At 41.5% G+C, this 27,098-nt stretch overlaps 1 protein-coding gene across 1 annotated transcript in view; it reads right to left on the minus strand.

The window, feature by feature from the left end:
• PDE7A (phosphodiesterase 7A) overlaps nucleotides 1–27,098 on the minus strand; it is a gene marked incomplete at its 5' end in the record, with an annotated part of 48,090 nt that overhangs the window by 3,894 nt on the left and 17,098 nt on the right. Inside the window, 9 exons of the mRNA XM_082859002.1 lie at nucleotides 1,654–1,734; nucleotides 2,630–2,726; nucleotides 3,167–3,311; nucleotides 5,738–5,829; nucleotides 6,024–6,155; nucleotides 11,206–11,306; nucleotides 13,135–13,230; nucleotides 18,608–18,671; nucleotides 20,484–20,635. Of these exons, the coding sequence (XP_082715128.1) occupies nucleotides 1,654–1,734; nucleotides 2,630–2,726; nucleotides 3,167–3,311; nucleotides 5,738–5,829; nucleotides 6,024–6,155; nucleotides 11,206–11,306; nucleotides 13,135–13,230; nucleotides 18,608–18,671; nucleotides 20,484–20,635 (960 nt within the window). The remainder of the gene's footprint in view (nucleotides 1–1,653; nucleotides 1,735–2,629; nucleotides 2,727–3,166; nucleotides 3,312–5,737; nucleotides 5,830–6,023; nucleotides 6,156–11,205; nucleotides 11,307–13,134; nucleotides 13,231–18,607; nucleotides 18,672–20,483; nucleotides 20,636–27,098) is intronic.

Genomic DNA, 27,098 nt, shown 5'->3' on the forward strand with positions numbered 1-27,098 from the left:
AACTATGCGGAAAAGAACACCAGCAGTGCCTGTGTCCTAGGGTGCCCTGAGGGGTCAGCCCACGTCAACTGTCACCGCCTTCTACCTTATCCCTGCCCCCCGGGGAACCGGGTCCACAGCTGCCCAACGCTGACAAGGTCAGAAACGACAAGAACGGCTTAAGGGATCTAGCTTCTTGTCCCTTTTAAAAATTGCAGTTTTTTAAACCTCATTTGCAACCTCTCTCAAGAATCAAGGGAGTAATGTGCTGAGGCGCGAAGTAAGCTGGAGTGAGTGCACGAGCCAACCCCTGCTCTTCGACTCGGCCCCTCCGTCCATATTTCAGCGGCTCTTCCGCATCCGAAAGCTATGCCCTTGAGGACCAGGTCAGAGCAGACAGGCTTCTTGTCCCGTCATCCCCTCCCCTCCCACCTCCCTCTCCCGCGCTCCTGGCCAGTCCCAGCTCCCGGGGGCCTCGGCGTCCCCGCAGGCCTGGGCCTCACTCTCCCGCATCTCTACTGCTCCCTCTGCAGCCAGATCGTTACTACCCACTGCCTCCCCCCGAGGATCCTCTGCAACTGTTGTACAGTGTCAGAATTCTGTTTCTGAATTTCTGACCCTCCAGCACAGTCCGCTTTTCCGGGTATTAGCAATGCCACAGTATTGTGCTACCTTCCGAATTTCTAGAAACTTTCTCTCTCCGAAGTTTCTGGACACACTTCACTATTGTCAACCGAGTCCTGAGAGGTCCCGCTCAGTATCGGCCACCACAATTACGCCCGTCCCCCCATATCCTTCTGAGTGACCCCCACTTGGCAATCCGCCCACTGCACCCCAAACCTGGCCCATCTTCCCTCGGCTCGTCTACGAAAAGCTGCACGTTCTTGAATCACAGCCCCTTCATCGTGCTTTCTCTTACCGCCACAGTCCACTCAACAAGCAGTTCTCAAGTGAGCCCGCCCCGAGGGGCAGCGCTGGCCCTGGGGACACACACCCCTCCAAAGGCCAGGTTGGCACCTGGAGCTGTGACGACAGGCATCCAGCGCCCCAAGAGGGGTGATGGCTGCCCGGAGAGAGTGAAAGGTGGCTTCTGGGGGTGACATCTGAGGTGGACCCTCAAGGAAGAGGAGGCTATGAGGCAGATGGGGGGCCTGGCGAGGCACAGAGTGAAGGAGCACCAGGGATTTGGGGAGCCCCAGGGAGTCCCGAGTTGCTGTAGGTAAACGAGGGGGAAGGTGTTGGGGAGAAGACAGAAGAGACAATTGGAGGCCAGCTTGCAAGGGGCCTGCGTGAGGTGCTGAAGAGTTAGCTTCAACCAGCAGGCAGCGGTGAGAGAAAAGCCGGCAGTCGTGGAAGCCGGTCTTCCCATGACCGTCAGGCCCAGCGGTCCCAGAATGACGCCAGTGAGGCTCCCACATGGGAAAATGATGCATTCTTTCCAGTTCAGAACAGAAAGTTATTGCTACCTGCTCTGCTTTTGAGGAACTAAAATCAAATGAGAGTAATTTATAAAAGCCAAAAAAAGGGAAAAACCAGAATAAAATTTCTTAAATTATTTAAAAATTAGAAATAAGCATAATTTTAATACTGATATTTCAGATGTACCTCTCTTCTTGGCAAACTTAAAATCAGTGGCATTTTAAAAACCAGTTATATCTAAGTATGCATAGTTACCAATCTGGATGTTGGCAATAGATTCGGTCTGACGATCACAAAGTGGACTCACACCCAGATGATACTTTTTCTCTATGTCTCCTAGAAATGGAAAAAAGAAAAAAAGAATTCTTAATGCGGAATATACCTATTGGTTAAATATATAATGAAAGTCTTCATCTTACCTGTAAATTCCTTAGGAATAATGTAACACAATCCTCGTGAGAGGATGCCTTCTAAATTAGCTCTTTTTTTAAATTTTTTTTTGGCGGTACGCAGGCCTCTCACTGCTGTGGCCTCTCCCGTTGCGGAGCACAGGCTCCGGACGCGCAGGCTCAGCGGCCATGGCCCACGGGCCCAGCCACTCCGCAGCATGTGGGATCTTCCCGGACCGGGGCACGAACCCCTGTCCCCTGCATCGGCAGGCGGACTCTCAACCACTGCGCCACCAGGGAAGCCCTAAATTAGCTCTTTTTTAAACTTTAAGTTATTCATACATAGAAAAGGCTGCCAAGCCAACATCCTATTTTAAATGCAGAGGGTGGAAAACTTCTACTAGGTGTTATCCCGAGGCTGTAATTCTGTCAGCATTTTAATTTAAAACCCAGATTTCTGAAAGGAAGGTGCATGGAACGAAGATCCTTGGTTCCTGGCTTTAAACCACAAAACATGTCTTACATGGTCATATGGCCACACCCTCCACACAAGACAAGGATGGAGCAAGGGCAGGAAAATCTTTCTGTACAGAAAACCTTCCAGCCGGCTCCACGTCTAATTCATAAATGCCTACACACACATCAGATCATTTCAAAAGAGAACTGCTGATTTTCAAAACAGATGCTCAATTTGTGCATTATTGGTTATATGTACATCCACTGTGAATCGTCACTAAAACTATCAGGCACCTTCTGCTAGACTCTGCAATTGTCTGAGTTATTTTATTCATATGATGCTTAAAAATGAACTGAATAGACTACCACTCAATACTGTAACTTGCCTTGATGGAAGAACTCCTCTGTTACTTTTTCACTCCACTGCTTGCTTAATTCCCAGGTCCGACATGGGTTACAAATATCTGCACATTTCAAAGCCATCTAGCAAAAGCAAAATATGAAAGTTGTCTTAAGAAGAAGGTAAAATTTCAATTTTACTAAGCTTAATATATGCTAATAGTGGGGAAAAGAACACCTCAGAAAAGAAAAAGAAAACGTTGCAACAGGAAATTCGTTATCCTTTATACTGATTTTACGATAGTATTAGTTGTAACAATCATTTTTGCAGAAACACTGAAAGCCTATTAAGCAAATTATACACGCTTGGTAATTCCGGAGAGGCAGGCATAGGACTGCACTAACCAGAAAGCTACAAAGGAATCAGCCACTTCTCTCTCATTTTTTAGATATGAGAACTTATTAAAGTGAAATGCTTTCCCTCAGGATTTAACCACTCAGAAGACTACACGAGAATATTTCATTTTTATTCTAATAGTCATGTGATTTGCTCTAGAAATAGAATCTTTCCAAGTTCATTTTACCTGTAAAACCAAATGCCTATGCCTGATGTCTTCCAGACGTAAGTCGCCTTTGTCCAGATGGGCCCTAAACAAGGACAGGTACTCGTTCTGCCGGCTGATGTCCGTGGCCAGTATCAGAGCGCCTATCTGAGCCTCCATCTGTTGTCTGGAATTAGAGAAACATAAAGAGAAATACAAGTCTTTCAACTGAATAGCTACTTCTTGATTATTTTTTCCTTAAGTCTTAATACTCAGAAAGCTTTACAGGGCCCTAAGATATTCTAACTGCCATTCAACTTTTAACCTACCAAAAAGATGGATTTAAAGAATGCATTTTAAAAACCTACTAAAATAATCAACACTAAAACCAAGAGAGTTGGTAGGAAAATACCAATATGCAAACACTCCAAAAAGAATGCCTAAAGGTGGGATTATATGCCTAAGAAAGTCTATGTAAGATTGGCTGGGATGCAGTGAACAACTTTGGACTCTTTTTTGGTGCCTGAGATCTGAGAGGCAGGAGGAGGGTCAGATGGAGGAAGAACAGCCCATTCCCACTGACTTCTGCAGACGTTTGAAGATGTCTGACTAGAACCTGATGAAGTTCCACCAATTTAATAAAGTTTAGACTCAACTATGCTTTCAGGGCCGAATTCAAGAATTAATTATCCAAATTTCCTGGAAGGGAAAAGGTAACATGTTACTACAAATAACAAATACATTATATCATTTAAAAAACCGCCTCAAAAACAAATACCGTATGCTAACGCATGCATATGGAATCTAAAAAAACTGTACTGATGAACCCAGTGGCAGGGCAGGAATAAAGACGCAGACATAGAGAACGGACTTCAGGACACAGCTGGGGAAAGGGAAGCTGGGACGAAGTGAGAGAGTGGCATGGACATATATACACTACCAAATGTAAAATAGGTAGCTAGTGGGAAGCAGCCCCATAGCACAGGGAGATCAGCTCCATGCTTTGTGTGCACCTAGAGGGGTGGGATAGGGAGGGTGGGAGGGAGGCTCAAGAGGGGGGGATATGGGGACAGATGTATACATACACCTGATTCACTTTGTTATACAACAGAAACTAACACACCATTGTAAAGCAATTATACTCCAATAAAGGTATTTAAGAAGAAACTGTTTCAAGTCAAATAAGAGAAATGTTAAAAAAATTCCTTCTGTTTCAATGGGCCATCACAAACATTATCTTTGTATAATGATCAGTAAAGAGCAGTCAATAGATTAAAAGGCTCTAAAGATGGTTTTTTGGAGACCCTAGTCCGCCATCTTCTTGGTCTGCCGACTTTCCGAATAAAGTCGTATTCCTTGCTTCAAAAAAATATAAAATAAAAAAATAAAAGGCTCACAGTATTGAACAGTAAATAAAACAAACCCTAAGCAAACATAAAAGAATGCTATTACGCAGTATTCCTTATTTTCAGTTTTTATTTGTATTAAAATATGAGAATCCAACAGGGTTAATCATCAAATGCAAAACATGATAGAAAGGGAATAATGAAGCAAACAATTTAATCTGCCTTAGTCAAGAAAAAGAGAACTTATATATACAAACACTGTGTGGTTTAAGCAGTTTTTATATTTGTACTGTGACAAGAAACAATTTTACTTACCAGAAGTACTGTCATAACTCCAAATGGTATCCATGAATACAGATTTAAAAAAATAAAAAGTCCAGCTTTTTTCTCACGGACATTACCAAAAACATTTTTGTTTTTTTATGAAGTTGTTTTAAATTGTGAAAGGGAGAAAGGAAAGAACAATGACAGTAACTTAAATCTTGATACCCACATGTATTTTTCTGCCTCACCTTTTTTCTAGAAGTAGGTGGTTTACATCCACTGACATGGTTTTCCTAAGTGCACCTTCTCTTGGGGAGGCACCATTAAAAGCTTCAGTTTGTGGACCCATGACATGAGATTTTGTTGACCACCACCATCATTATCATATTGGGCTCATTTACATGAATGCTTTTTATTAGCCTTTCAAATGGCCTGCTCAACATCAAATGATATTTTCTAAAAAAAATGTAGCATTTTCTGTTCTTTCAATTCATTATTTTATCCTATAACTCTAGCAGTGACTCTAGGACTATGCTGTTGAGGATACAAAGCATTCTTTTCACATCTTATCGGTTTTGAAAACTTCCTGGAACAGATTTTAATAAACCTATTTCTTATACAGATTGTTTACTTTCTATCCAATTTATCTTTACAGCTAGAACTTACGGTTTTATTCAAAAGAGCATAAAATGGAAATATGTAATACCATTTACATAAATAAGCAGTAAACCATGACTGAGCCACTGTGTATTTGGAGTGGATTTTATAGTATCTATGAGTGCTCCTTCATAAAAATTCACTGAAAAAAAATTACTACTGACTGTATTTCAGAACAGGTTTAAATTATTAAAATTTTGATGTAAATTTGTAAAATAAGATAATTTACCCGAAAATTGTGGAACACCTGAATATAACAACATAATTTTTAAAACTTTATACGGTTGTTTTTGCAACTTAATTTCTACAGTTCATAACTAATTAATTTTGTCTTAATCCAACCTACCTGCTTTCTAATGGCATATGTGAGAATAAACCGGATTCTCTCAATAAACCCACTGCAGATCTCCAGTGGTGATTTTCCAGTACTGAGGTATTCTACAAAAAGAAAAGGGCATCTCTGAGTAAAGGGTAAGTCTTTTTCTGAACATAAAGAATTATTTGTAAGTAATATTAATCTGATTAAAATCTGAACATTCATGGAGAATTTATTTACTCCTTTCACTTCTTTAAACATGACACATTTTCTAGAATGCAAGAATATTAAATTTTGAGGATAAAATTGCACTAACCTTGTATAAAGTTGCCAAGTAATGGTTAGTTTTAATAAGGAAAGGTTGATTAACACCTGGATGATCCAGATCATGAGTGGCAGCTGCAATTAAGCTCAGCAAGACGTCCCAAGGAGTTACAGAATTGGCAAGCTGGAGTGCGGCAAGGAATAACTGATTACAGACATGTTTGAAACACGCGCTGCGCCATTACAGTCGCTGTTCTAAAGTAGCCTCAACAGTGTCGGCGGTCTCCTCCCGCCATGTTTCTCAGGCCGCTCATCCAGGCCACGGAGTGCCTGCCAGCGGCTGGTCTCCTCACGACCCTGGCGGCAGGCGTGGTATAATGGTGTCCCTGCCCACGTGGAGTTCGTGGATGCAGCTTCATTGGAAACTAGCATCATTAAGATGACAGCTAAAGTATAAACCACCTTTCTGAGAAATAAAAGTTTTCAAACAACAAACAGAGATTTGAGTATTTCTGTTAATGTAGTCAGAGACGGCCTATGAGGTCTTAAAAACATTTTTATCATGGTGAGAACACTTAAGGTGAGATCTACCCTTTTAACAGATGTTTAAGTGTACAATACTGTAAACCTATGACTGAGCGTGTGTGTTTATCAATAAATGGGTTACTGGGTTTCAATCAAGAATCCAAATCCAAGGTTACTTCTGAGGTCCCAAATGCTGAAGGAAGCTACTGAGTAATCACGGAGCGGAAGTTTCTGTCAAGTTGGTAATGAAATCCTCTCCCCATGGATGGACAGTTCAGAACAGCATACACAGTGTGTTCATCTCAGGAAAAGCCATCCTGTACACTAGCCATTGTAATTTTACTCTCAACAGTCATTTATTATTCTTGATAAAATAATCACAATAAACAAGCTTATTTACCTGACTGAAGTTTTCAACGACAAAAAACACTCACCTGGAGTGTGTCGCACCTGCTTTTCATGAACTGCCTCTCGCTTTCCGGCAAGCCCAGCTCCACCAGCGCCTCCCCAGCCCACCTCCGTTCTCCGCCTGCAGCCCAGCCCTCGCCGAGCCCCCACCCACAAATGCCTGACTGCGTTCTCGCAGCACATTCCACATCCTGCCACACTCACACTGCCAGAGCGCAGCGTGCGCCTGTTTAGCTTTACACTGGGGCAATGCTCTCTAAACGTGTAGGGTCCTGTGCCCTAACAGCAGAAAAGTATTCTGAGCATAGGCCACCCACATAGGTATACTTACTTACAGATTACAACACAGAGCCAACCCATACTGCACGTGATAAAACACGGATGAAAACCGAAAAGTTTTAAAATAGGAGATAAAAGTATTTTTGATTCAAATTCTAGTATATTCTTTCTATGCCAGAATGGATTTTTTTTTCCATCCCCTGCGCCAAGTTCATCTTGGTCTGAAAAAAACCACTGTCGGAGGGCCTGAATCCACTAAAATAGTGTAAGCTGTTTGAGGGCAGAGAATGTAAATTATTTATTTTTGTATTACCTGTAAATGGTATATAGAGAAACTCATGAATGGGTAGAAGATGGTGAAGACAATTATTTCCTCTTTAGGATAGGTAAAAGCATTTTAAAAAAATAAAAGATTTTAAAAGTGCTGCTTGGACTTCCCTGGTGGCACAGTGGTTACAAATCCACCTGCCGATGCAGGGGACACGGGTTCGAGCCCTGGTCCGGGAAGATCCCACATGTCGCGGAGCAACTAAGCCCCGTGCGCCACAACTACTGAGCCTGTGCTCTAGAGCCCGTGAGCCACAATTACTGAGCCCACGAGCCACAACTACTGAAGCCTGCGTGCCTAGAGCCCGTGCTCCGCAACGAGAAGCCACCGCAATGAGAAGCCTGCGCAACGCAACGAAGAGCAGCCCCTGCTCGCTGCAACTAGAGAAAGCCCGCGCGCAGCAGCGGAGACCCAATGTGGCCCAAAATAAATAAATAAAAAGAGTGCTGCTTACTAATCAAGATGAGCAGAAGGCGCACTCCATGGAGCACCCTGCATATAAAGCCACATCCCCTCCTGACATAAAAATGCAGGCGTGGCTGTGGATATATTATGAACATGCGATTTGTTAAGCAATATTCAGAAGTGTTATATTCTTATGATAACTTTGGCAGAAGAACAGACGTGTACCAGCCTGGGAGAATGCAATAATCCAGAATTGTTAAAAATTAATGTATGATTTACACATGACATCAAACAGTCTCAGGCAGATTAAAGAGTTAACTATTAAAAATAGAAACATGAGAAGCAGCAGTTGGGCTGTTAAAGTTCTGTGAAGGAAAAGTAAGTTCTAAGTTTGAAAACAAATCACACATGCAAAAAAATTTTTGAATAAAAATGCAACATTTCTGCTTGTTACAAAAATCTTTCATCAGAAAAAAAACTTGGTGAGTTTCCTAACAAAGACAAGGAAGTCAATGACATTAATGCAATTTTTAAAACTAGATTTTTTTTAAAAAGACAAATGTCATCCCCATTTCTGACTGTTGCTATTAGGTGCCGTTAGGCTCAACTGGAACAAAATTATAATCTATATTCTGAGGTTCAGCTTTGAGGACATAAAAAATAAATACTAAAGTTAGAGCTGATACAAGTACACAGCAAAGGAACTTTCAATAATTTCTTGGTTTTCAAATATTTTTGTCTTTCTGTTTTTTTTTTTTGACTTAGAAGAGCCGGGAATTAGCTCTTACGTATAAATCATAAGATATAAAAACCGAAAGCAGGACTTCCCTGGTGGCGCAGTGGTTAAGAATCCACCTGCCAATGTGGATTCCCCCGTGCAGGGGACACGGGTTTGAGCCCTGGTCCGGGAAGACCCTACATGCCGTGGAGCAACTAAGCCCGTGCGTCACAACTACTGAGCCTGCGCTCTAGAGCCCGTGTGCCACAACTATTGAGCCCACATGCCACAACTACTAAAGCCCACGTGCCTAGAGCCCGTGCTCCGCGACAAGAGAAGCCACTTTAACGAGAGGCCTGTGCACCACAAGGAAGAGTAGCCCCTGCTCGCCTCAACTAGAGAAAGCCTGCGTGCAGCAATGAAGACCCAACGCAGCCAAAAATAAACAACAATAAAAAAACCCAATCAACAGCACCAATCCATAAAATAAAAGTTGGTGTTTAAACAAACGAATGGAAGCAGGTTTCCCACTGAACACTGTATATATGGCTTTCTCTTCACGGTCCCCTCTGCACCTGGATTCTTCTCCGTGGCCGTCTCCTTCTCAAACACTGCCTCTCGGTTTACATGCTTCCCGACCGTCTGTCTGAAGTTGTGAGCTCTCGCCAGCCACCCAGTCACTCCCCAGCGCATCACCCTAGTAAATGACTTCACAGCAGCACTTAGCCACAGTAGAGGTCAAAGTTCTGTTTATCTGTTTAAAGACCGCCCCCCTGCCCTCCACTGGGAGGGCAACTTTTTGAAGGCCAGGGACCTTTCCTGTCTTGTTTACCACTGGATTCTTAGCGCCAGGAAAACGGACAGAACAAAGGAATGAACACACTCGACAATGCGATGCCATGTAAAGGCCCGGGAAGTAAAAGAGGTACAGTCAACTCTGAGTGACTCCATTTCTATTTTCTTATCTCTATGATAAGGGAGGAGGGAACTGCTGTATTTTAAATCTTAGTGATTTTATCGGTATCCTTAACTGAAGCTTTGACTGAAGAGTTCACTGAGTATGTTAATGATGAAAAGTGTTTAAAATAAGAATGATCAGAGCTACATAGGCAAAAAGTGTTTAAAACTAGTGCTGCCAGAGCTGCATGGGTAAGACAGTGTCTGCACCACGTTCTTCCTGCACTCTCTGCCCCTCTGGTCCTGCTGGGTGCCGGTGCTCCGCAGCCCTGGCTTCGGGCTGGGCGTGGCCAGCCAGCGGGTGAGGCCTTCACAGCCCCATGGACTAGGTTTATCTCCTCTGTGTCCCATGGGGCACTTAGCTCCATCATTCCACTTCCCTGGCTGTATGGTGATTACTTACCAATTTCTCCCACAAGACTGTTCAACAGAGACACTATAGGCTTGGCCCAATGTTTGTTTTAAACTTTAATTAAAAAATTGGGGTGCATGGGCGTATTCATTTATCAAAACTACACACATAAAATGTATGCATTTTACTACTGCATATAAATGATGCCACAATAAAGTTAATTTTTTTTTGAGTCATAATATACTTTAAAAATTGGGGTACTTTCACATACTCCACATCTCTTGAAAAATCAGGAGACTGGCAACCACATGGCTATATTCTCAGAGTTGGCATCAACTAGCACCAACTGGCTCAGTCAGCCTCCTGCCCTCCCAACATCCGGCCGAACTAAGATCCCTGAGGAGGCGAGTTTAGAAGTAGGGCTAAGGGTGGCAGATGTAACTTTACAGCCTCCAGGAACAGGAAATGCCCATGGGCAAACACGGCTTCCATTACCATCTACAGCTGGTGGTCCCCAACTCTGATTTCTCTGCTCTGCTCAGACTCCTCTCCAACTCTCTACTAGACACCTGCATTCGGATATGGCGCGAATACACTTAACCGCACATGCCCACAATGGAGCTCATCATCTCTGCCAGCCCTCCCTCCCTTTCTACAGTCTCTCCCTCCCAGCGACTCCCACCTGCTACTCAGCTGCCGGGGACAGTCTCCACCGACTCCTCTCCCTATTTCACTCCCCTAGATGCATCCAGACACCACATCCTCCATGTTCTGATTCCCAAGAGATCTCACCGAGCGTCTGCCTCTCTCCTGCCCCAAGGCTATCGAAACAGTTCCTGACGGGCAGCGTGCGTGTTTCTGGTCTTGTCTGAGTTATTCTCCCCCCACAGCCAGGACAGCTTTGTAAAGTCTCCTGCTTCCCTTCCGGAGCTTCCTATTCATCACGGGACCTGACGAGTGTCATCCCTGCCCTCGTGGAGCTCAGCGTAAACGCCAGGTCACTTGACATGTGTGGCCGGGCCGTACAGCCTGACCCTCACTTACGCTTCTCCAGCCTCATTCTCGACAATCACCCCAGCTCTCTAGCTGTCAACTTACAAATACAGCCACGCCTGGAAACCTGATCCAGCCACATCTCATTCTTGTGAAGGAGGCTTCTGATTTTAAGTCTGATGAAAACATTAACTTAAGGAAAAGTATCTGAAATTAAATCAAGGGCATTTTCTCAGGACTTTCACTGACTGTAAATGCCAACACCTTACCTTAGGTTCTTTTAGGTAACAGTGCATGGCCTGAGTGACATCTGCAGCGTGGACTGCATTGTGGTAAGGGTTTTGACTGTGGTAATCTTCTTGGATCATAACTGCATCAAAGTAAAAAAAAAAGACCTCAGATTTAACTGCGAACAGGAGGCACGTACAAATACAAAAATTGCAACAATTATGCATTCTCCACTTACCCTTCTCATGTGGCTATCAGCTAATTGTTCTGATTCGGGGAGATGATAATCACTTATCATAACTCACATGTATACCCAAGGCATCAACACCACTTTGACTCTTGTTTGAAACTCTTTAAATGGCATGAAGGTATTCATGTCGAAATTATAAAAATTTTTTTTTCCTTTTTTTCTCTTTTAAAATGTCAATCTATCATTGTGCCCCACTCCTCTGACTTTTTTTTTAATTTAAAAAGAGTTTCTTAGTTTAATGAAAACTGTACAATTCATTCAACAAATACTCATTGTAGTAGATACTGTTCTAGGAACTAGGAATTCATCAGAGGACAAAAATCATTATGAGGCTAAAATAATACAGATATTGGGGAATGGGAACATGATCCTTGGGATACTCCATCGGTGAGGTGAGTTTCAGATCTGCAATTAGTTTTTCAGTAGTAGGGAAGGATGATGTGTTAATCCTGCCTTCTCTGCTCAGTGTCTGTATTATGCTACCATGAAAAAGTAGACTAGGATGAGAGGGTAGAGCCGTCCCCACTGCCACCAAACCCGCACTGTGGCCCTCACAGCCCATCACTCAATCCAGTGATCTCCAGGTATGGTGAGCCAACCCCAAGGTGGTGAGCTAGGACTCACTGGTGAGAGGCAAAGAGCATTAGAATTCTGTATGTACTTTGATCCCATCCTTTAAAATAGTTTTCTAAATACTCGTGTTAATATCTATTTATGTGTTTTATAACAGATATTAGTAGAGTTTTGCAGGCACACAATTTGTAAATGAACATGCATTAGAAGTTTCTCAACGTCTTAGGTAATAAATTTACCTTAGTTTTGCTAATTAAGAGGAAAGAAAATGTTATCACCTTCGTTACAAAAACAAGAATCCTATGCTAATTTTCTTCTAACGTTTTCCTTTATTCGGTGAAAGACTCTAATTTTTTCCCTAGCAGAGTGCTCTTAAGTATCACTCTGCACATGAAAACATATTCAAAATAATCTTTGAAGTTTACTGTCAGGAGGTTTCTGGGATCAGAAAAAGAGGAGACCCAAGTGCAATGGACCTGGATCTTTTAAGGTTTTAGCCTTCAAAAAGTTAGGAAAGGACAGAAACTGTGTCATCTTTGCGAGAAAGCCGGGGCTGATGTGGGAGACTGACAGCAAAGCTGACCCAGCCCCCAGCGGCACTGGGCCTTCGCGGCTTCCCCACCCAGAGGTGTGCCCCCCCCCCCCCACCTGACGGGCTCTGGCCACCGGGATGCGGCGGACAGCAAGGCGAGCCAGTGTCCGGGCTGGGCTCGGGGGTCTGGATGTGCCAGTGCTCTCCTGCCAACTGGCCACTGCTCTCTGAACAAGCTTGGCCTGTTGGAAAATAATCTTTTTCCTTTTTTGTTTTTAAAGTGGCTCTATTATGGTGCCAAACTCCTCTGCCTCCTTTTAATTTAACAGGAGATCATGTAGAGCTGAGCCGGGTCAGGCCCGGTGTCCCAGCTGAGGCCCACGACGCCGCAGTGCAGCTCACTGGGTGTCAAGGGCGGGGGCACGAACAAACTCAGCCAGACCAGAAGCAGCGCGCCACAGCCCTGCAGACTCGGGGCTAAATCAATGTGTGTCTTCTTTAAGCCACGAACTTTGGGGTGATTAGTTTTAGAGCAACAGCTGATATAATTGAGAGACAAGTTAAACCAGTACCAGTACAAATCGTATTACTGTTAAATGGGTTAGGATCACTTACCTAAAAATCTACGAAGTTTCATCATATCTAAATGGAAGTACTCAATTAATCCATGAAGACTAAATAAATGAAAGGTTAAACTTACTAGACTATTTCCTAAAAAGGAAGAAGAGGAGATATTAGCAGGAATACAAGCTTATGTAACTGCACTGTACTTCCAAATATAGGTTTGAATACAAAACATAAAGAGTATTAAGTCCTACTTTTTGTCTATCTAAAATTTACAACTTATTTTAATTTTACCAGTTTAGAACTTTAAATATCACATGTTCTTTCTATTCTAAGAAAAAAAGATTTTTTGGTTTTATTTTTCCAAAACCAAACAACTGGAAGATAAACATTTTTGAGTAGATAAGTTTTTTTTTTTAAGACACCAAAATAATTAGAATTGATAGAAAACTTTGAAAATTGTCCACACTGAGTAAGTTTAATTCAATTTCCCAAAGCACCTAAAACATGTGCACTCACCTCCTCATAACCATCCCTCCACCACACTGCTCTGAACGGGGGTGTCTCAGAGCAAAATGCCTTGGCTGCATATGCTATGTTATTTAACAATTAAACAGACTGTAGGTTTTAAAGGTGTGTGAGCTCATAAGTTACTGCCAGCTTTCAGACAATAACAATAATATAAACATGATTCCGGTATTCTCGAAAAAAATCTATGATTCTTACAAACATGTATAAAAGACCCAACTAAGTCCCACAATGAAAATTTGTAGTAATAATATTTATGAAGAATTACAAAGAACTATCAGGCTAAACTAATTATCCAAAACTGCCTGAACAACTGTTTAGAAGCCCACAGATGAGGAAAAAAGTCAACTAACTGGAACAAGGTTTGCATAAGCAACAGTGGGAAGGATGTGGCAACCAAGAGAGAGTCTTCCTAAAAACCCTCTGACACATCACCTTCACACAGAAAGAGAAAACCGTTTCAAATCTTTTCCCTTTAAGGAGTTAAATGTAAACATGCACTCAAATCCTAGTAACACTCTACTGGTAAAAACATGAGCCCATGGGGTCTAGAATCACTTGTGAAGAAGTGAGCTATGTTTCTGTCATAACCACGGTAACAACCAACTTTTCTTAGGGCATATATAGAGATATTTCAGAATGTATATTCAAAAAACAATCTGGTTTTAAAAAATGGGCAGAGAATCTGAATAGATATTTTTCCAAAGAAGACATACAAATGGCCAACAGGTACAAGAAAAGCTGGTCAGCATCACTAATCCTCAGGCAAATGCAAATTAAAACCACAATGAGATATCAACGCACACCTGTCAGAATGGCTATTATCAAAAAGACAAGAGATAACAAGCGTTAGCTAGGATGTGAGGAAAAGGGAACCCTTGGTGCACTGTTGGTGGGACTGTAAACTGGTGCAGCCACTATGGAGAACCATGGAGGTTTCCCAAGAAATTTAAAGTAGAACTACCTTATGATCCAGCAATCCCACGTGCTGGTATATATCTGAAGGAGATGGAATCACTATCTCAAAGAGACACCTGCACCCCCATCTTCACTGAAGCACTATTTACAACAGCCAAGACATGGAATCAACCTAAGGGCCTATCGATGGACAAACAGATAAAGAAATCGTGGTGTATGTGCAGTGGAATATTACCCAGCCATAAGAAAGACGGAAATCTTGCCATATGTGACAACATAGATGGAGTTTGAGGGAACTGTGCTAAGTGAAGTCAGTCAGACAGAGAAAGACAAATGCTGTATGATCTCACTTATATGTGGAATCTAAAACAAAAACAACAAAATCTCGAGCTCACAGATACAGAGAACAGACCGGCGGCTGGTTGTCAGAGGTGAGGCAAGGGGACACAATGGGCGCAGTGGGTATTTGAACGCTGCCGAGAGGGGCCTCAAACATTCTCATCATAATGGATGAAACCGTGACCATGTACCCTGACGGATGTTAACTAGACCCCCTGCGGCAATGATTCTGCAGTACATACAAAGGGCAGATCATTACATTGCATGTTTGACGCTAACGTAATGGTCTATGTCAATTATGCCTCAATTTAAAAAAAAAAGAATGTATATTCATTCTGTGTATTTAGGTAATCGCAGGATTCTCCCCAAATTGTTTCCCAAACCTAATGAAATAAATTACCAATTTCTAGGATCTAGAATAAGCTTTAAGAAAGCTGCAATCAAATGGTAAGATACCCTCGTCTGGAATTCAGGCGAATGGCAGTAAGAAACGCATGTTAATGTCCTCCACCAAGAAGCCTGGGGGAGTCTGACAGGAGCCAATCTAACAAAGCGTACCGCCCATATCAAAATGAAAAACTGTATGCAACGGTTTTTCTCACTTTCAGTTTATAAGATACCAACTGACTTAATACCAGTAAATAAGAACACAAGTCAACGAAACATTTCAGAGCAAGTGATGATGCTTAGTTGATACGTTAAACAAGAAACAGGCATAGAAGCAGTTATTTTATATGAGAATGGAAACACCTTCTTGGAAAAGAAAACTGTACTTATAGAAAAGTTACCCTTGATATAAAGATATATGAAAGGATGGACCTGCCTAAGGTGTTACGGCTCTCAACAGGTTTTAGGATGTGATTCTCTTCAATACTTGGGAGCTGGCAGGACTGGGCTACGGCTATAACACAGGCCTGGCAACGAGGGTCCTCATGCGCCAGGTGACTTCTGGGGGAGACAAGCCCTATCTTGCTATCTGATGTAACCTAACTCATTCCTGCAAAGGCAACATCAAATATATCCTACCAGATAGTAACCACTTCCCACTTTGCAGTGGACAAGCTGGGAATCAGAGGTTTCTTTCCTGCCCTCCTCACAGCATCATTTGGGAAATCACCAGAGGAAGAAACACAGAACACACCGGATCGACAGCAAGAAGGGAAAACTATATACTTGGATACTATGTACGTATATCATCCAGAATTCGTTTCAGGCTAAGCAGCTTTGAAAGGAAAGCAGATCCAATTAAATAATGCAAGTTAAAGTGATTTTCTCCTGCCCACTTGTTTCCCGATAATATCTCTTCACGTACAGAATTCCTGTAACTTTTGGGTGACTGTAGTGAACTGAACATAGATATCACCATCTGTAAAGGCACAGGTGGGTGGCTAACCATGGGTCGTTTCTACTAACCCCTAACAACTCCAAGAAGAAACCATTCGGCCACCTTCTCCACAAAAAAGGAGTGAGATGATTGAAGGAAAGCCAAGGGCTAAGTTAACTGACGTAGACTAGTGGCCATGACTTCTGCCCATCCTGCACCGTCACCCTCATTCCACTTTTATCGCCACGCCCCCTGACTAGCAGGTATGTTCTTTTTAAAAATAAAATCTAGAGAAAAACAATCAACTATTTCAGTGGGTGACAAGTGTCTCAGGAGACTAAGAATAGGCTATGAGCTCTTAGTGTTTATGTGAGGCTAGACCTTGAAGGTGTTAAGGGCGGCACTGTCTTATCTATGTTTATCTTGAGATAATGACTAAAGTAATATTTGTGTTGCATTAGGAAAGGGGAGTTTCCCAGATCTAGAAGAAGCTGAGGCACCTATATTTTCAAAAAGGGGATGGCTGCAAGGAAGGACAGCTGATATTAAGAGCCTCCGATAGGCCCTAAATGATATTAGAGCCTTTTCTGTGTGGACAGGCCCAAGTGGGGGCAGGGAGAGGAACAGACACTAGTCACCAGAGGGCAAAAGAGAGGTGAGTAGGAACAGAAAAGGGGGAAAAACAAAAGGCAGGGAAGCGGGAGGGAGGCTCCACCACTGAGGAGAACTTTACTGTCTTTACACCTGTGCCTGGGTCACTCCAGTTTATTTTTGGTCAGCAGTCCACAGACAACTTGAAGGTGATCACAAAGGTATCCTCACTATGCCTGGCCATATAGCTCAGAGCGAATGACGTAGTGACACTAAAAAGCTAGACCCATGCTGTTCTCAAGATGCATACAGTTCTATTTGCTTGTCCATTTCCCATATTTGGCTTTCTTAGGAAAGGAGCTTTATTCCAAAGTAAAATAAGAAAAAAAAAGTGATTTCAAAGTATAGCAGTGAATCACATATTTATTTCATTCTCAACCAACAGAACTGACTTCCTCTCAGTGAACTTTCCACTCTGCTTCATTTAAAACATATTAAGGCGAAAGGGGCAAAGTCTAGTTGGACAACAGGTACCACCTTTTTTTTTTTTTTTTTTTTTTGCGGTACGCGGGCCTCTCACTGCTGTGGTCTCTCCCGCTGCGGAGCACAGGCTCCGGACGCGCAGGCTCAGCACCCATGGCTCACGGGTCCAACCGCTTCGCGGCATGTGGGATCTTCCCGGACCGGGGCACGAACCCGTGTCCCCTGCATCGGCAGGCGGACTCTCAACAACTGTGCCACCAGGGAAGCCCACGTTTTTTTTTTTAATGCCAAAAATTTCACACTAAATAAAGAATGATTCTCAAAGGGAATTCTGTTCCCATTCCCAAACAGAATAAAGAAAAATGAACCCTTCCCGCAAAGCAAAACAAAACTCAGAAAGAGGTAAACAGATCAGAATCACCTGTCTTGGGGCTTCCCTGGTGGCGCAGTGGTTGAGAGTCTGCCTGCTAATGCAGGGGACACGGGTTCGAGCCCTGGTCTGGGAGGATCCCACATGCTGCGGAGCAACTAGGCCCGTGAGCCACAACTACTGAGCCTGCGCTCCGCAACAAGAGAGGCCGCGATAGTGAGAGGCCTGTGCACTGTGATGAAGAGTGGCCCCCACTTGCCACAACTAGAGAAAGCCCTCGCACAGAAACGAAGACCCAACACAGCAAAAATAAATTAATTAATTAATAAACTCCTACCCCCAACATCTAAAAAAAAGAATCACCTGTCTTTTTCAAAGTACTCATACTTTCCGTAGATTCTGATACGCCCCCTCAAGAAGCCATGAGCTCTTCCCACCCCACCTGACCCCGCCATGGAGAACCAGTGCCAGGAGGAACCACTGCTGCTGACACACCATCTCTCAAGTGAGCAGAGAAAGGAAAACCTAGGAGCCAGAGCTAGAAGAAAAGCCATCTCTCAAAAGGTCATTCATCTACCACATATCTGGGGCTATCAAAACTGGAATACAAGATCAGAGCATGTCACTGTGACTACAGTACAAAAGAAACCAAAAAAAAAGAAAAAAGAACGATGAGATAGTGATGTTCGCCTTGGGTTATTAACAACAGTAGCATTAATAAGGGACGCCCAAGTGATGATGACAGTGGTTAATTTTGATTACTACTAAGAGTAATAATCAAAAAATAAAATTTTAGATTGATTCTCTAGGCTTACAAGTCAGTCACTAAAGAAGCAACACAACAATGCTCCCTCTGCCAGCAGAGGGCTCCTAACCTAAGTAAATGAAAGCAGCAGCTCACCAGCGGCTGTACCGTCAGTGCAGCAATCTCAAGAATACATTAACTTGAGTAAGTCAAATTCTTCACTTACCATTTGTTAGTCTATCAAATAGAAAGATATCAAAATTCCAATTTCCAACTTTTTCCAGCATACACTGTAATGAAAACCAAACATTCCTACTGTAATTTAATTTCAGTAACATTCTCTATCTTTTGTAGACAGTCCACAGGGAAGTTAATGAAAATGGGAAGTGGTTGATTTACTTTAAGGAATGTTAAGTATCATTCTCCCTTTAATCATGACCTTTCCAAACGGCTCCAAAACATGTCCAGAGGGATAAACTCCATTTGAAAAAACAATTATTATTTTGTCTTCCAGTTAATAAATGTATAGGTAAGGTTAGTGTTCCCTTCAACTTATTCCTATACTCCCATGAACGGTCAAGAATTCTAATATAACTTAACATCACAGAAGTGTGGTTCATACACTGCATGGTCTAGAAACCAGATTTTTAAAATCGAATAAAAGTAAATTATAATAGCCGAACACTTGCTATATCCCAGGCACTGTTAAAAGTGCTTTACTCACTCTTACTCTTCATGCCGACACTATCAAGCAGGCATTGTTTTCAATCCTCATTTATAGATGGGGAAAGAGGCGAAAAGTTCTAACTCGCTCAGCAAGAAAGTAACAGAGCTGGGATCTGACGTCAGGTGGTCTGATTCTGGAACCCAGGCACCAGACGCTTACACTGTACTACACTCAAATTATTTGTTATTCGTTTTCTGAAAATACACTCCCAATTTATGGGTATTTATTTATATTCTTTAAATATCCTTATAAAAGAGTCAATAGCACTTAACATTAATTTTTAGGTTGATGGTTATTTCAGCCAAGTAAATAAATCCCACAACCCTAAAACTCAAATAGATATTTTTACACCATATATTTGTAACCTGAAAATTTTGTGGACTTTATTTTCAAGAAAAAAAATTTATTTTGTATCCAAAACTTCACTGTCGTATACATTTATGACCTAATAGACATAAGCAACATTAAGGTACTACTGGTTGAGATTATAATACTAACAGCCAATGATACACATAATATTCTCATTCTAAAAAGCAAAACTTGTGAACATTTTAAAATTTAAGGAAAGCATCAGTACTTTTTCACTGATTTGTTTTACCAAACTGGGAGGCAAAGTTTTTCACTTTAGTATAACCGTAGAGTGGGTACCCCGACCCTATCTACACAAACTGACAACATCTGGCCTGTAAGTATTAAGTCAAAGAATACTTTTACAAATATTAGAAACATAAGATTATTAAAAAATCCTCATTTGGTCAAAAACAACCTCAACTAACTTCCACCTTCCTTAACATACTTCTTTTAAACTATATAAAGAAAACAATGCACACAATCACCAGGTTTAATTTTTAAAAAATCTAGATCTTCCAAATATCTCACTGATAACAAGAGATTATGAAAAATCATTTGACTGAAAGTCATGAGTCTTCCTGTGCTGGGTTTACTTCTAACCAGCTGGGGGAGCTCAACCAAGTTCCTTTATACTATTTAGGCCATAGTGTTCTGTTTGTTTTTTTTTTTTTTTTTTTAAGGCCATACTGTTCTTAGCTACAGAATACAGAAATTAGATCAGACAATCCATAATATTCTTCCCAGCGTTAAGTGTGATCTTATAGCTTAACTTTCTATTGATCTACTTGCTGTTATAATAAATTGAAAACATTTTCATTATTTTAGTTACTTCAGAAATGTTCCTTGCTCTGTAATACCTAATTATAAGATGAACAGCTAGCTGCTCTAAAGGGAAAACCTGAAAAATGGGTTCAACTGATTTCACATACAAAAAAAGGCTCTATAAATCAGTACCATATGGGAAAAACAAGGCTTCGCTAAACTTATCTAAAAATTAATGTTTTCTTGAAAAAGCTATACACACCTTGGCTTGTCCATTATAATCATCATCTAAAATGTTTAGAGAATTCGAAACGCTGGTACCACGGAAAAAGCGTGACGATCTAAGATACCGCTGGAAACTTAGTAACCTTCTGATATTCCTTGCAGACACAGAAACTTCGATTTCAGATTGAGCTGAAATAAAAGGAGTAAAAGGTGAGTAGAGCGACTCAAAACTGTGCATACCCTATCTTTGTTGTACCCCTTCTAGTTACATACAAATATTTCTTAAAATTAATCAGCTTCCATGCCATATTTCTAGAAGAGAAGAGGTACTTTATTGGTACTTTCAATTAAAGAGCTGGGAATGAATGGGCAAATCGCCAATTTTATCAGCATTTAGAAGGCTAATGAGGAGTGTGGTTAGATTAATAATCAGTTTTTTTTAACTTCCTAAGAATTATTACCTTTCACTCCATCGCTTCAATACACTATACAAACACTACGAAGCAGAAAGGCAAAATCTAGTTTCAAACTATCCTTCATATTGAGAAGCCAGGTCCCAAGTTATATATGAGACTTTAAGAATTAATTATTCAACTCAAACATCTCAAATCCTAATGAGGTATCATTTCAAATCTTTCCTTAAGAGAAGTTTATTCAGAGGAAAAGGAGAGAGAATGGAGAATAAAGTAGCTTATACCCTGTAAGAGTTCTAAAGGATAGGGATAAAAATCCTGCAAGATGAAAAACTCTAGAAAAAAAAATGTGGTTCCACATTGGATACGGATACGTTTTCTTTCCATGAGTCTAACAGTCATGTGTCCCTGCAGTGTTAGAATGAACCAAAGTTTCTGGGGCACCAGACAAAATAAAAGACATTGGTTACAAGCTGTCTTGTAGAGCACGAATGTTATCTTTAAATTCTAGAATCTAACTAAGTTAAGTGAAATGTTCATAATACGAAACATCAAAGTGGAAGACTAAGGATCAACAGGCCATCATCTCTCATCTTACCTTCCATTAACATCCCACTGGTGGAATGACAGGTAATCAAACACATTCTCTCTTGTCTGTCCAGTCACTAACTGTTCTATTAACCTCTATCACCCAGTGTTTTCTCATCTATAAAATGGCAATAATATCTAGTTCAAAGGGTGCTGGATTAAATGAGATAATATACACACGAGTCAGTTATATAATAGGTATTAAATAAATGATGGCAGTGTAGAGGATAATAAAATTGATGTTGACGCCACTGCTTGGAGGTATGCATCTAGGTAATTATCCTAAGTTCCAAATCTGTTTATGTTGCTCTAAATAAAAATATTCACTGATCCCTCATCATTTTAAAACGAACTCCATCTTCTTGGCCTGGAAGAAAAGGCTTCATGCTCCAGGTTCTGGCTCTCTCCAGACTCAACTCAGATGACACCTTCCCTGGGAAGCACACCTGGACACCTATATACACATTCCCCATCTAGGAGAGATGGGAGGCACCTCCTCTGGGTTCTCAAGGCTACCCGTGCAGACACCTATCACACTACTTTTGAGGCTGTTATTACAACTGCTTATTTATCTGTCTCCTTCAACAAATGATGACCTCCAATACAGGCACGGATTATTTTTTTTCATCTTTGTATTCCAAAGCCTAATAATAGTGCCATGTAGGTATGTATAAAACATACTGAGTAAATGAATAAATGCATACTGTTTTTGAAATACCTGATGAGTTTTGAGGTTCCCATACACTGACATAAGCCAGAAATAAGATAACGCACAGTTATGTGGGTTTTTTCTCATTTTTCATCCCAGTGGATCTAAAATAGAGTATCTAGAACAACCGTGGAGTTAAATTTTTATCTTTATCAATGTAACTTACATTAAAAGGACTAGAACCAAAATGGTAACGTTATTAATATCAAGCAATTACGTTTGAACTAGAATTAATATGTTTGAGGAAATGAGGTTAGTTTAATAAGTTCAGTGAAAGTAATGTTCCATGTGCTTTAAAAAAAGCTATCTAGGGCTTCCCTGGTGGCGCAGTGGTTGGGAGTCTGCCTGCCAATGCAGGGGACATGGATTCGAGCCCTGGTCTGGGAGGATGCCACATGCCGTGGAGCAACTGAGCCCATGCGGCACAACTACTGAGCCTGTGCTCTGGAGCCCGCAAGCCGCAACTACTGAGCCCGTGTGCCTGGAGCCCGTGCCCTACAGTGGGAGAGGCCACTGCAATGAGAGGCCCGTGCACCACAACAAACAGTGGCTCCCGCTCGCTGCAGCTGGAGAAAGCCCGCACGCAGCGGCGAAGACCCAGCGCAGCCAAAAATAAATAAATAAAATGAATTAAAAAAAAGAAGAAGAGGTATCTCATCTAGCCCTCAACAATGTTAAAAAAACAAGTATTATTATCTTCCACTTTATACATGAGCACACTGAATCTACAAGAGATTATATATAAGATCATACAGCCAATATAGGGTTTATATATTATATATAAGATCATACAGCCAATATAGGGTGTATGATCTTATATATAAGGTCATACAGCCAATATAGGGTGACAACTAGATTTTTTTTAAAAATAAATTTATTTATTTATTTATTTTGGCTGTGTTGGCCCTTCATTGCTGCGTGCGGGCTTTCTCTAGTTGCAGTGAGCAGGGGCTACTCTTCGCTGCGGTGCGCAGGCTTCTCTTTGCAGTGGCTTCTCTTGCTGCGGAGCACGGGCTCTAGGCACGCAGGCTTCAGTAGCTGTGGCACTTGGGCTCAGTAGCTGTGGCTCAAGGGCTGTAGAGCGCAGGCTCAGTAGTTGTGGCACACAGGCTTAGCTGCTCCGTGGCATGTGGGATCTTCCCCGACCAGGGAACCAAACCCGTGTCTCCTGCACTGGCAGGCGGATTCTTAACCACTGCACCACCAGGGAAGTCCCTGACAACTAGATTTTAAAACACAGATCTACTGACAAAGCCTGTGTGTCCACAGTATTACGCACAAGTTTCTTATTACATCTCTACAATATGGTTTATTGACTGTTTATGATAAAATTCTGTGTATACCATTATTCAAAATTGTCCTTATTTAGATGAAAGTATGTACAGAAAGAAACACAGAGGGAAAAAAGCTAATGTACAGAAATAAAAGTATTCAATTAAATACATATTAATTTTATTTATTTGGTTGTGCTGGGTCTTAGTTGTGGGCTCTTAGTTGTGGCATGCAAACTCTTAGTTGCGGCATGCATGTGGGATCTAGTTACCTGACCAGGGATCGAACCCAGGCCCCCTGCATTGGGAGTGCAGAGTCTTAACCACTGCACCACCAGGGAAGTCCCAGAAATACAAGAATTTAATATGACCCTTCTAGTCTTATTCCTAGAAAAGGCTGGACCTGGAAGGGCCAGAGTGGAATGACGCGAACACATGGGGAGCAGATGAGAACTACTTAACATGAGTACTGCCATCTCTGCATTTACAAGGCACTTTACTGTTTTGCAAAAAGCACGTTCACATCTGCCATCCCATTTAATAATCACAACAGTCCTGTGAAGATGGCAAAGATTATCATCCCCATTTTACAAATATAACCTTAGAAACCAAAGTAGAAATGCAATACAATTAACGCATTAGAGCCAAGGCATTTAGAAAGCTTCTAAAAAATGTTGCAGAAGACACGTATTCTATTCATTATGGAAAAGCAACCTGAAAGAGTTCAAGGTCATAAGCATGACTTCATAAGCATTCCCTTCAATTTACTATCTTAAATCACACACAAAAGGTAACAATTTTACCACTGGCAATTCCTTTGCATCCTGTGTGTGGACACTGACAGTAGGATCACTGCTCCCAAATTGTATGTCCAAACTAATCCACCCTTGAAGTAAACTTGAGAATCTCTTTGGGAGGATAATTACATAAGGTCCAAAAAATTAATAAGCCTCGTTTGAAGGGGCTCAATCCACTGTGCTAAGTCCCTACCTCAACATGGCAGGATTCACACTGTCAATGGTTAAGACAGGTGGCACTGTCTGGGAGTCAGGGCTCTACCCACGAGATCATGGCTGTACCTCCCCCTGCCTTATTCCTATCTTCTAGGTGACTTCTCACAAGTCACAACTTCTCAATGTCTTATTTTCCTTAACTGAAAAAAACTAACCATAATTCGTCTTTTTTCCTGTTTCACAGAGCCCTGAAGTTGGGACTCATTATCAAGAGTTCTGTTTTGACCACATTAAGTTGAGCATGAATATTAGATATTAACTGAAGGGGAAAAGCTCACTCATCATAGGAACCCAATGCCTTCCAGCAAGACTAATCCCACAAATAACCTATACAACAGGATAAGAAACAGACCTTCACTTAGTGATAGAACCAGCCTTAACAATTACTGATTATTTCACATACAATCTAAGAAAGGACAGAGAACCTGTCCAAATGAAATGGCAAATCATCCAGTGAAAAGAATTTTCTTCACCTAGGGGGCCTGAGGAGCCTATACCTAAGAAGATTACATTCCAGAAAGAACTGAAAATCCCATAAGACTTTGCAGAGATGGTAATTAAAACTACCTCAAAGCTTTGCCTGAGACTTAGTATAGGACCAAAATGGGGGGAGGGGTGGTATCTGATTTTTTTTCATTAATCTAATTTTTAATATGTACTGCACTCACGTTTCAAAAATGAAAATCAAGGAGGGAAAGGAGGAGGGAGGGAGAAAAGAACACAGTGAAAAACCTTACCCCTACCCAGTTTCTGATCCAACCAAATGCCAAACTCTCCCCTAAAATGATCACCTTTTAAAAGTTTTGCGGGTATCCTTTCTCAATTTTTGGATCAAATATATGGAAACATCATTATATACTGTGTTTCTACTTCTTTTACGTAAATGGCAGCATACCATATAACCTGTTCTGTACTTTGTTTTTAAATTTATCTTAGAGCTCTTTCCCTATCAGTACACAGAGACCTTCCTCATTCTGAGGCTACAAAGTATTCCATCATATGGATGGACCATAATCTATTTAACCTATCCTCTACTGAAGGGCACTGCTACAACTTCACAATTTGCAAAAATACCTTCATTTTATTAAATATGCTTATATTTCCACTACTTGTTTTCCACTACTTGTCAGCTTTAGATATCATTCTTTAATGTTTTATTATTACAAACAGGAAATAACACTATACAGGAAATCACTCTATATCCCACCTTCTTTGCCTTTTCCTCTTCCAGTGTTTGTTAGTTGTTAGAGTGCTTTTTTCCCCCTCTCACTCCAATCCCCATTTGCATTTTAAGTTCAGCTCTAGCATTAAACATATTCAATATTCAGGTGCTTTTACCATGGCTGCCCCAGTTATCTTTCTTTGCCTTTGGGTTTCAATTATTTGACTAGAATGCATCTCTGTGTGGATCTCTTTGAGTTTATCCTGCTTGGAGTTCACCAAGCTTCTTGGATGTGTATATCCATGTCTTCAGATATGGGAAGTTTTCCACCATTCAAATCATTTTTCTGCCCCTTTCTCTCTTCTTTCTCCTGCTGGGTCTCCTATGAGTCATATGTTGGTACACGTGATGATCCCTCCACTGGTTTCTTGGGCTCTCATCATTTTTCTTCATTCTTTTTTTCTTTCTGCTTCTCAGTCTGGATTATTTCAATGTTCTTATCTTCAAGTTTGCCAGTCCTTTCTTCTGCCTGCTCAAATCTGCTGCTGAATCCCTCTAGTGAATTTCTCATTTCAGTTATCATACTTGTCAGCTCTGGAACTTGTTGGGTTCTTTTTTATAATTTCTATTTATTGAGATTCTGATTTTGTTCATACAACGTTTTCCTGATTTCCTTTAGTTCTTTTCCCATGGTTTGCTTTAGCTCATTGAGCATTTAAGACAGTTGATTTAACATCTTTGATTAGCAATTCCAATGTGTGGGCTTCCTCAGGATGGTTTTTGTGAAGTTCATTTTTTCATATGTATGGACCATACTTTCCATTTTCTTTGTATGTTTTATAGTTTTTAATTGAGAACTGGACATTGTGAGTATTATGCTGCGGCAACTGGAAATCTAATCTCTCACTCTTCCAGGGCTATTTATTTCTGCTTGTTGTGGGCAGAAGCCATCTGTTTTGTGACTATTTTGTGAGCAGACTATTTTTGTCTTTGCATATCTATCTGACTTTGTTTATTCCTTGTTGTGTGTGGTCCCTGAAATTCCTGCTACAGTATCTCTGCAGTCAGCCAAAGACCCAACACAGATTTCCCTTATATGTCTGGCTCCAAAGGCTGGGGGGTGGGGAGAGAAGTACCGATTCTTTAAATCTTCTGGTAGATGCTTCTGGGCAAAGCCTCTGCAGCTGAAAGGGCTGAAACCAAGGCAAACGTCTGTGCCTAACCCTCAGGATCTGCCAGACTGACGTCAAGAAGCAACCCCAAATTTCTGGAGGACTAGGTCTCCACTGCCCACCTGGCTTCAGCAAGTCACTAAAGAAACACAGGCCACTCTCCCCACAGGTCGAGCGGCTGAGGAGCGGGGGATGATCACTGGTTTGTGCACACTGCTCAACTGCCAAAGAACAGCAGCCCCTCCCTCATCAAGCACTCCCCTGGCTGTTATAAGTGTCCAGTCAGGGTCCAGAGTCCTGAAATAGTTAATTCTGCCATTTTTG

This window comes from Leucopleurus acutus, assembly GCF_964270905.1.
Source record: "Leucopleurus acutus genome assembly, chromosome: 17".
NCBI classification, from domain to species: Eukaryota; Metazoa; Chordata; class Mammalia; order Artiodactyla; family Delphinidae; genus Leucopleurus; species Leucopleurus acutus.